General features: G+C 32.6%; 1 protein-coding gene and 1 pseudogene across 2 annotated transcripts; one reads left to right on the top strand and one right to left on the bottom strand.

The window, feature by feature from the left end:
* Positions 1-3,082: 3,082 nt before the first annotated feature.
* LOC143600452 (uncharacterized) lies at positions 3,083-7,088 on the top strand. The gene is made up of 2 exons (XM_077078140.1): positions 3,083-3,547; positions 6,652-7,088. Exons 1-2 carry the CDS (start codon positions 3,084-3,086, stop codon positions 6,878-6,880), a joined length of 693 nt encoding a protein of 230 aa, XP_076934255.1. The 5' UTR covers position 3,083; the 3' UTR covers positions 6,881-7,088.
* Positions 7,089-9,228: 2,140 nt separating this feature from the next.
* LOC143600447 (UDP-glycosyltransferase 76H1 pseudogene) lies at positions 9,229-10,590 on the bottom strand (annotated as a pseudogene). The gene is made up of 2 exons (XR_013147471.1): positions 10,122-10,590; positions 9,229-9,615 (listed from the first exon to the last, which is right to left on the bottom strand). The product of XR_013147471.1 is annotated as a UDP-glycosyltransferase 76H1 pseudogene (transcript).
* Positions 10,591-12,054: the final 1,464 nt, after the last annotated feature.

Raw genomic sequence — 12,054 nt, forward strand, 5'->3', positions numbered from 1 at the left:
CCTACACACGAAAAACATATAACCTACAATTTATTCATACATTAATTTCTTTTTATTCAAAACCAATATCTTCAAACTCAACATATAAATATCCATTAACACGTAGTTACATTGTGATGAATAATACAAAAAACTATCTTGCACATGTTTGCATTAAATGTCAATAAAAAATATACAACCTACACAAAAAACATATAACTTACACTTGTTATAAGAATAAAAAAACATATAACCTACATACGAAAAACATATAACCTACGCATGTGTAGGATATGTGTATCGTTGTGTAGTTTATATAATTGTTGATGTCGAATTACGTATGTAAGTTGTATGTTGTACGTTTTTATCGCTCAAAACAAGTGTAGGTTATATAACTTTGTGTAGGTTATATATTTATTGTTTACATTTAATGGACACATTTGTATGATATTTTTTTATTATTATTTATGACAATAATTTTTATAGGCATACCAATTGAAAAATATATATATATATATATTATGTTTTGATATTTAGTGTTAAAAACATGCTAATAAATTGAGTGGAAATTATTTTTTTTAATATGAAGAATAGTATTATATGAATAAATTGTATTTATGTTGAATAAAATGAAGAATGTGTAAATAAAAAATAAAACTAAAGTAGTATTTTTATCTTTTTAATTATTATAGTTAAATTAGTTTGATATATTAATTAGAGAGAGATTTATTATGTTATATTAGTTGTATTAATTGGAGAGAGAGAATGTATTTATTGTTACATTTACATTTTTTTTATTTATTTTTAAATATTTAAAAGCTAAAATAAAACTAGTGGCTCATATTCATTTCTTTCATTTCTTGCAATAATTTGATTTCTTTCTTGTACTTAAACATATATATATATATATATATAAAAGAAAAGATGTTAATGTTATTACATAAATTCTTAAGATTATTACATAAATTCGTAATCGTATAACACACTTCTCAATTTGTATTGCTACAAAATTACGATTATTGATACAAAAGGATGGTTTGGTGGTCCACCACCTTTTTATAATTTTTTTTTGTTTTTAGTTAATATTAGTACATCATCGATATCAGCCGAATCCATATCGGTTGTTGGCTGTAAAGTGTTGGCTATTACTTTTTTTTGGTTCATCACATTTATATAATCTCACCCTATGGCCCACTTGTGGTAAAATTCGGACACCATCATGATCGAACCTGAGATTACAAAGACCTCAGTATTCCTTCATTGAGTCATCTATGCTTCTTTTAAAGTGTTGTTAATGAGTTAAACTAGGGATGAGCTCGGTACCGTACCGGCACCAAAAATACCAATCTCGAAAATTGCAAATTCTTGATACCAAAACTTCCTACCACTAAACCATCATATTGAAAAAAAAAAAGATGGAACAAACTTTTTAAACAATCTATGTCTATCTATTTTTTATTCTTTAAGTAGATTATTATACAATGAAGAAAAGTATCATGAGTTTGTTACAACCCATTCTATTTGAGTATTTTCTATTTTGAGTTAAGTGTCATTTTAGTACATGTGGTTTGTTCAATTACGCAATTTTAGTACTATTTTTGAATTTGTTGCAAATGGCTACTCCATGTTTCCAAAACTTGCCATTTTAATACTTTTTCTTAACCATGTCTATTTTGTCCGTTAAGGCAGGGGTAAATTGGTAATTTTATTTATTTATATGTTTAATCCTTTCTTTCAGCCAAAATACCTTAGAATTAAAAAACAAACAAAACAAATTAAAATTAAAATACTAACAATAAATCAAAGCTCAAAACCCAAGACAATCAAATATGTATCCTAATTATACAACCACCGTCTCCTCTTTCTCTCTTCGCTCAACTCTCTTGTTGTAATGTCAGTTCACCAAATATGATTGTAGGCAGTCACTCAATGATCTAAAAACCCCTCTTCTCCGGAATCTCTGTCGTCGCTGTCAGATTCCGATGTACCCAAATACATCCTAAATATCGACAATTGTGGAAAACCCCTCTGCTCCGGCAATTGTTGCCGTCGCCGTCAGATTCCGCCTTCTTCCCAACCATCTACCACCACTCCGTCAGTCATCTTTCACAGCACCACTGACATATTGAGACCACCACAATCTCTGCCCCGATGCAGATCTTATTTGAGATAGAGGCGGAGCGACAGGCTACACCATCTTCGTCTTCAATACAAAATCTGACCCCGGTTTGGTTATTTAGAAGCTATATGACGAGGTTTGGAGATGATTCTCGCCGTTTGGTAAAGTTGGGAATATTCATCAACGAAAACGGTTTGTTGGGTTGTTAAGTAATTGGAAGCGAGATCTTCAAAATGAAGACACGGCCGCCGACGGTGGTGATGGCCGGAGATCCGCTGTCGAATGTCGATTGAGTATTGACCTGGTTGAACGATTTGAGAAATTGAAGGTTGAAGGATAAAAAAGGGTGAGTGATTGAATTGGGGTTTTGTAATCAAGATTAAAACTTGAGTTGAGGATTTGGATTAGGGGAATATGAAATTATGAATTGCAGATCTATGGGTTGAGTGGGAGAGGGAGTTTGATGTTTTAATTTAAGGGGTATTTTGATTAAAGGAAAAAAAATAGAAAATTAAAATGGAATTACCAGTTTATCCTCGATTTAACAGACAAAAATAGACAGAGTTAAAAAAATGTACTAAAATGACAAGTTTTAAAAACGTGAAGTAGTCATTTGCTAAAAAAATCAAAAATGGTACTAAAGTTACATAATTAGACAAACCACATATACTAAAATGACACTTAACTTTTCTATAATTCTAAATTGACACTTTCATTTAATTTCCTTCCTATAGTGATATTGTTCCTATTACGAAGAAATCTATAAAACTATTCTCTAACATATCAAATTTTGATAATAATAATAATAATAATACTAAAAGTGGGACCCACAAGGCTTCTTTATCTGACAGTGTACTGAAGAAAGAAAGAAAGAAAAGAAAAGAAAAGAAAACAGTAGTAGTAGTAGTAGTCCTTTACTTTGCGTTTCAGTCTCTCTCACACTCTCAAACCTCAAACCCTCATCACCAAACCGAAACCCAAACCCATGTCTGAACAACCCCACAGTTTCACCGACGTCCAACCACCACCCCGCCGCCGTCGCCGCCGCAACCGTACCCGTCCCACCCGCCGCCGCCGTCCCGTCCAATTCACCACCGAACCCATCACCACCACCACAGACGGCGGCAGCAGTTTCGGGTTATCCGACTCCGACCCACAATCCGAATGTGGGTCATTCTCGTATAATCATAGCCGTATGGAGAGTTCGTCGGATGATGAGATTGATCTTGAGAGTGGTGAGTTGGAGATGAAGGTGCATTGTTTTGGCGAGGGTGAGAAGCAGTGTCGGATTTGTCATCTGGGTTTTGAGATTGGTGGTGATACGGTGGATGATGACGGTGGTGGTGGTGGTGACGGTGGTCTGATTGAACTGGGGTGTAATTGTAAAGGAGATCTGGGTGATGCGCATAAACAGTGTGCCGAAACTTGGTTTAAAATCAAGGGGAATATGTAAGTCTTTTAATTTATTATTATTATTATTATTATTTGATTAATAATCTTTTATGTGAATTTGTTGTTTGATCTAGTTGTTAGTATCAAGATGATGCATTTAAAATTTTGTTTGTTTGTTCATTTATGTTTGTTAGTTTGCGTTAAATTTTAGTTGATTTTAGCTATTAATATTTGTTCATTTAACAAACACGAACAAGAAACCGCTGTTCGTTTAGTTGTCCGTGTTCGATAATTTGTTCGGTGAAAGTTAAAAGAATGAACACAAACGAACACGAACAAGAAAACGCCGTTCATTTAATTGTTCTAGTTCGATAATTTGTTCGGTTAAAGTTAAAAGTACGAACACGAACAAGAAAACACCGTTTGTTTAGTTGTTCGTGTTCGATAATTTCTTCTGTGAAAGTTAAAAACACGAACACAATGTGCGAAACTTGGTTTAAGTTTTTTAAAGTCAAGAGGAAAATGTAGGTATTAATTAATTCTTGATTATTTGATTAATTGTTTTGTTCTGATTGTTAGTATAAAGAAAGATGCATTTGGGAAATTGGGTCTTGATGATTTGGGGATATCTTGGGCTGGTTAGACTTGCAGAGTAAAATCGCATGTCTCGTTTGTTCATTTATGTTCGTGAACGTTCATTAGTTTACATCTTTTAAGAACTTTTTAGGCCCAGCACGTTGTTGCTCACATTGAATTTTAATTGATTGTAGCTACTAATGTTCGTTCATTTATGTTCGTGAATTGTATGTTTATGCTGTTAAATAACGAACATAAACGAACACGAAAACCTTGTTCATTTGATTATTTGATTAATTGATTGATTGTTTGATCTAATTGTTAGTACAAAGATGCATTTGAGATTTTAGGTTATGAAAATTGGGATTGTTTGTGCTTATTAGACTTGTATAGTAGAATCGCATGTCTCGTTTGTTCATTTATGTTCGTTAGTTCACGTTTTTTATTCGTTTGTTGATATATTCATTTAAATTTTTTAGGCTCATTACAATTGTCTTTTTCGTAAGTTTTTAGGCCCAACACGCTGTTGCTCACATTAAATTTTAATTAATTTTAGATAGTTATGTTCGTTCATTTACGTGAATCGCTCGTTTATACTGTTAAATAACGAACACTATCAGACACGAACAAGAAAATACACCCCGTTCGTTTTGTTGTTCGTGTTCGATCATTTGTTAGATTAAAGTTAAAAGAATGAACACAAACATGTTCCGTTCGTGTTCGTTCGGTTCGTTTACAGGCCTTCGGATCAAAGAGGCTGTTGACCAGTCAACACTCTTTTTTAATATAATTTATAACAGATTCTGATTCAAATATTAAGTTACATAATAAACATTTTCTTAATTGATATTAGTTTTTGAATTTCTTTTTTATTGTTTGTGTCTTGTATGTACATATTAGTGATTATTTGAGCCTGCATTAATTGTTTCATGTTTCTGGTTAAAATATCACAAGTTATGCAGCATCAAACCATTTTTTAATTCAAGATTTTATTAAAATATGTGTGAATTATTAATAAATAGTTTGGTTTATGTTGATGTGTTTGATCAGCTAGTTTTTGTCATTTATTGATCATTTGCCAAACCCCATTGCAAAGTCAAGAAAATGACATTAACTACCTTCTAAGTGTCCGGCCCCAGTATATCTTTCAATCATTATATATCATTATACATCATTATATATATATACAGAAAAGAGTTTAAATAAGAATAAAGAGTTTCCTAGGAATGGTAAGAGCCAATAAAATTTTGACATTTGGCATTACAAATGATGGTGAAAGAACAATTGTAGGAAACTATGTCGGTTATAATGATGAAAGAGTAATTCTAGGAAACTATGTCGGTTATAATGATGAAAGAGTAATTCTAGGAAACTATGTCGGTTATTGGTAATTTTAAATCTCAACCATTAATTAACATGATCCAATGACTATGATTTTTTCCTAGTCTTTCTAGGAAACTACTTCTTTTTAGAATAACCCTCCCCTATATATATATATATCAATACGCGTGACGAAACAGGTTCTATGCTAAAATCTTAGTTAAAGAAGAACTAGATGCAAAATAAATAAAAAAACTTGTTCTAAACAAGTTTGATTTTATTTATTTTAAAACCCGTGAGGCCGTGAAAAAAAGTAGATTATTGTTAGGGTTGTAAACGAACCAAGCGTTCGATGAACCATTCGACGAAAAGTTCGTTCATATTCGCTTGTTAAAATATACAAACGAATATTTTTGTTCATTTATGTAGTTTAATTGCTTAAAGAAAAAACCATTTATATTTGTGAACGGCCGTTTACGCGTTTTCATTTAAATCTTTTCGTTTACATTCATTTATGTTTGTTAGTTAGTGCTTGTTTATGTACTTTCTTTTACGTTCGTTTATATGTTCATTAAAATTTTTTGGCCCGCTACAGTTTAGTCGTTTTTTATGAAAATAAAATATCACCCATTTAGTTTTATTAACCTTTGTTCATGTTTACTAGTAATTGGTGTTCATGTTATTTTCGTTCATCTATATTGGTTTGTTTCGGTTGTGAACCATTCGTTTATACTATAATGAGCGAATGCTAACGTGCACGAACATTAACGAACTAACATAACAACATAATCATGAACATCAATCTATTGGGTATGAAATGTTAATAAACTAACATTCATTTTCTTAAAGAACGAAAACGGACAAGAAAACCCCACTTGTTTAATTGTTCGTGTTCTATTTTTTGTTTGGTTAAAGTTAATTGAACGAACTTACATGCCTAGTTATAGTTAGCCGTATTTTGAACCCCAATTAGTTAAATATGATGTTACAAAATATACCAACATTAAGTTATTTAAAACTACTTTTGGATTTAAAACATATATCATGTAGCTTTATTACTCATGCTAATGGAACCTTGTTTGTTAAGATATATGAGGCTACCTAAGTACCTAACCTTAGAACAACTTATGTATCTTTATTACCTAACATGTGTTTTTTTAGTTTTTATGTATTTCCTTATATTTGAAGGTTTAATGATTGTCTAAAAGTACATAATTACTTTCAAAACTAAATTGTTTTTATGTTCAATATATGGTAACGATCAGGACGTGTGAGATATGTGGTGCCACAGCCCAAAATGTTGGCGGGGACCAGGCCAATGAGACGAGCCAGACGGCGACTGAAACCGAGGCGATAGGCACTGGACCCATGGTGGTTCCTACTGAGGCGCCACGTACGTTCTGGCGGGGTAGAAGAATCATGAATATCTTGTTGGGTTGTATGGTTTTTGCATTCATTATTTCTTGGCTGTTTCATTTCAATGTTTTACCTTAATTTGGATGGAAAAAGAAAGGTGTTGAGAAGATTATATAGATGTCTGTTGTATGGATTGGATGTTGGATCATATAAGTGTATATATTTGTAAGGCTGAAAGTACATATTTGATGACCTTTCTGAGTTATCTGTGAATGAGTCTATTTTGGTTATGTTTTATATGGGATATTAAATGCTAGGAATTTGTTTAATTATTGTATTTAAAATGCTAGTTTATCATAAAACTATTATAAGTTTAGTTTTAGTTTTGTGGTATTGCCGAAGTTATTCCTTTTAGCTTGTAAGTTTAAAACTTTGATTAGTTGCTCTTGGTTTTGTAACAATGTTGGGATAACACTAATTTCGTTAAATATCATGTTAGATTCATGTAAAATGACATATAAAATTCGTTAAAAAACATGAAATTGACTAAAATATTCTTTTGAGAGACATGGACTGTTTTATAATAATTTTAAACAAAACAAAAAAAAAACAAAAACAAAAACAAAAAAAGAAAGAAAGAGAAGGAAAAAGAGAAAAAAATGAACAATTATTGAATTAGGGTGATATCATATGTCAAACAAATTGAACAATTGTTGAATTGTTAGTTTGTTTGGTTGTTAATGTTGAGTATAGTTAGCTTTGGGTTTTGGTGAAACTTGAATTTTAGTTATCTTTCGATTGTTGATTAGCTTATTTTGTGATTTGCTTATGAATCATTAGTCTAGGAATTAGGATTAATAGAGGACACTGAGTCAAGTGTATGAGAAGCTGGGGAGGCATGGATGGGAAAAGGGGGTCATATGGAAATTTGTTCCCCGGTTTGTCTCGTCTGTTTTTTCATTGAATCTGGTGAATTTTTCATTGGTTTTTCCTAAGGATTTTGGCACCTTTTGCTAACAAAGTGGATCGGGGAACCGGAAGATGGTGGGGCAATTCCGTTCCCCTTAGCAATTTATTTGTTGATTTGTTGAAGCATCAAATCCTGAATCATCTTCTTTAAGGTATAAATTTCTGGATTTTAGATACTAGCATCGTATGTTTATTGTGTGACCAACGTGACAAGGATATGAAATTCAAGTTTCTAAAACACAATTATTCTACCGGAACACCGTTTTAAGGTAAGTTTTACATCAATAAAGTCGTACTCATTCCGATAAGAAGCCCTAAAACATCATATTAGAATTTATTTTAAAACATTAAGTTTTTAAAACGTTAAGTTTTTTTAAATAGAAGTTCAATAAATACAATTAGCGTGAAAAGTTGAATAAGTGATAACTATTCTCTCTAACGTGAGATAATTATCGATTAACTGTAAAAAGATCAAAATCCAATTTGCCTTAACAAACTTTTATTGTTATCAAAGGTGAAAAATGAAAACAATATACCGTAGCCGATCGAGAAGCTTCTGTGGTAGCATAACTAAAAAGATCAAGAAGGTTCTTCATCATTCCATGATAGGAGCCATCCTGAAGCTTCTCGAAGATCCCCTTATCAAAAAATATATATACACTTATCCTTTCTCCAAGCCAAAATCAAACAATTGAAGAATCAGCCTATTGAATCAAATTCTCACTACCACACTTTTCAACATTTAATCATTCCAAGGTGGGCGTCGAAGCAGCAGCGTTTTCAGTCGACGTCTGGGACCCATTTAAAGACAAGTTTCCTATTAATAAATAATATGCCAGTTTAGTACTTGTTAGCTTCCAAATATTCTTTGTTATTGTTACACAACATTTAACTATATGCCTATATCAAAAGCTCATACAACGTTATTCAAGTTCATGATCTCAATTTTCTCGAAAATGGCTGGTCTGTCTACAAGTTGTTTGTCTAGGCGAAAAATTTGTATATGTCAGTTGCTTCCATAACTTGTTTGGCTTCTACAAGTGTTAGTTTTTAACTGAAACTAATCGAGTCAACCAGAAACCTATAATCGAGTGACTCATAATTGAACTGAATTAAAATGGTTAGGGCTCAGGTTTCATGGATTCAAGTACTTATGGATATGAGTTAGCAGTTGAGAATTGCAGATAAAGGTCACATACCCTTGGTCCATCTACTAGGTCTTTGATAAAACATTAAAATGTCTAGCATAATTAGTACATTATCTTTATCTTCTGCAACTTTGATAGTAGTTAAAATTAACAGAAGGAAATATTATTATTGTTTTGGCATTTAACTAAATCAAAAATTAGTGTACACAAACAACTAGCAACATTTATAATGATAAAATGAAGTTCACTACCTCATTTAAAGAGTTATAAGAAGAACCATCATGACTAATTGCAACTCTAATATTTTCTTTAATCTCCATACCTCTCTGCCTCATGTCTTTCCCTTCTTTACCCACCAAAACTCCACCTTCAATCTCCTTTCTTCCAACCCCCATCTTCCACACACGACTCAAATACCTCAAGAGTTAATCTTTTGGTCTCTAAGCTCACATAAATAACTGATTTAGGTGCTTGTTTATCTAACCATGAGATGCAACTTGTATCCTCTTCATAAAAACTAGTGGATGGTGCTGGGATTATTTTGTGTAACGGTCCGACGGTAAAAATGGGAACTTTGTAGTGATCGCGTATCTGCGCCAGTGCCGATGGCTCTAGAAATTCGAGTGTGTTCCAAAGAACGGCGACTGGAGGATCATGTTGATAACTTCAAGTGCATATTGTATAGGGAGATAATAAAGGGTAGATCTTTGTATCTTAATGGATGTAGTTCTGGAACTATTTCCTGAAACATAGAATCTTCAAAAGTAGTTTGGGTTAGTTGATACTTGTTGATTTTGTTTGATTTGTAATGACATACAGTTTGATCCAAACAAGGGTTTAAAATAATGAACCAAGTTGCTTATGAGCTTCTTGAGATTAGCTCGCTAAAAGCTCAAATGCCTAAAAGTAAAGTAAGCGTGCTTAGTAAATGAGCTCGAGCTCGGGGTTCATTTATCAAGGTCGAGCTAGCCAGCGAGCTGAAACAAGTCTATTATTAATAAAAATTTTATTTAATATATTAGATATATATTTGTATAATACTTTTATTAATATATATATATATATATATATATTATTTAGCGGAACATCAATTAATCTTATTATGTTACACATAAAAATTTATAATATAGATAAAAAATAATTATAAACATAAAAGAATTAACTGATGTTCCGCTCGAGCTTGAGCTCAGACTTGGCTTATTTTTACTCTAGATCCAAACAACCTATAAATCTATAAACTTTTAATTGGATAACAGAGTTACCTTGTACCGGAAATCGACCTTCTTGAATGAGCCAAGGAATGATCTTCATCACGGGGAAAGTAGACGCGCTGCTGGTGCGCAATATGATGGCGGGTAGTCCCAGATCACCAGCCACAGATGCAGCAAAAGACATAAGATTATCATGAATAATAACTATTGTTTCCTCCTTACACGCTGCATCTTTTTGTGCATTCATGATATCAACAAGGTGTTGTTTGAAATGGGGTCTGCAGTTATCATTTAAAGTTTTCAAGAACTGTCCTGCACCAACAAAATCAGTGTTGACGGTTGACATGTCGTTAAGAGGGATGAAGGTGAAACCGGGATGGTTTGAAGGGTCAGGCGGGTTCAAGTTAGAGTGAGCAATGGTTATGGGAAAGCCTTTGGAGTGAAGGAAGGTGGCTAGGTGCAGCATGGGTGTCATGTGGCCTTGAAGTGGACTTGCTGTTATTTCGCCGTGATCCGCCATGTGCAAGGATCAAGAATATATGTGTTATGTTAGTAGAAAAACAGGATGAGTTATTGATTTGTTGAGGCTTTAGAAAATGGTTGCAAAGTTTGATTTGTTAATGATAGTAGGTGGTCATTCACTGTTCTTTTATCATATAATAACTCATGACAGTTCATTACTTCTATAATAATAAATAAAGAAGTATAGACAAGAAGATAGTAACAAGAAAATCACATTCATAACCCAACTGATGACACAAACCCACCCCCACCCCACCTTTTAAAAAAATATGTTAACTGAAAAACACAATACTATATAAATTTGAGTAAAATACAAACAAGTCAAAAAGAAAATACAAATTTAAAAAAAATATATGTTAAAATGCAATAGCGGGTCAATGAGCTGGTGGTGGAGTAATAAGTGAGAGAATTGGTGTTTCATGTGATTCAGGTTCGATTTAGTTTTGGATGCACAGGGTGATGACGGGAGACTAGGCGAGTAGGTGATGTTCACTAGTTGAATCCTTGAACTGAGCAGGTTTTACATCACGACACTGTCATGCCTTCGGGAGAGTGTTCACGAGTGTTGGCCTTAGATGAGGGTTATCCGTGGATCGAAAGACGAGTGTATCCCGATGTGGTAAAATTTAGTCAATAGCCTAGTTAGAAGATTCGTTGACCATTAAAAAAAATGCAATAGCAAGTCAGATGTTATGTTAAATCTTACAACTTGTGTATACTTTCATTCTTCAAGCTACGATGAAACTATTTTATAAAGATCTAGCAAAAAGCTAGAAACGTAAACCTTTCACGACACTAAAGATAGAGATACGCTTACAAAACTTAAATTTCACAAATTTGACCAATCTAGAAATAAATATTCGTCATATTCTTTACTCATAGAGTTATAGGAATACATTCGTCTTAATTTCTTCATTTTGTCATTACGTTTTCAAGATACACCAACATCATTGCAACATGTGATTATAAAATTACTCGTAATGCGTTATTATGTAGTGTCGAGATACACATTTCCTTCGGGACGTCCAATATCTCGCAAAACCCGTCTTTTTCCGCCTTGTACCTCCACCACCATTTCGCTAAAGTGTAAAATACAAATGTGTGAGTTTATAAAAAAAAGAGTGGTTAATAATAATTATGGAGTCCTAAATTAAAGGATCCAACAAACCTAACAACCAAAGAAACATGTCACAACAAAACACAATCTCCCTGTTTGTTTTTCAATCAAATGTTCCCTTCATGATCCAATTCTAGGTAAACTTAACTTAACATTTACATTAATATTAACATTCATCCTCTATTGTTTCATTTAATTTTTTTTCTTAGGGTTTATGTCATAATGATTAAAAATTGAACCTTTATAGTATGGGCACAAATGATATCCATAAATTTGTGATTAATTTTTTGAAAAATCCATATTATACATGCACAATAATAATCTTATGCATTTTGTATCTTTATT

This window comes from Bidens hawaiensis, unplaced genomic scaffold, assembly GCF_021521415.1.
Source record: "Bidens hawaiensis isolate Kalapana, Puna unplaced genomic scaffold, B.hawaiensis_p1.1 tig00054127_1, whole genome shotgun sequence".
Classification (NCBI taxonomy): domain Eukaryota; kingdom Viridiplantae; phylum Streptophyta; class Magnoliopsida; order Asterales; family Asteraceae; genus Bidens; species Bidens hawaiensis.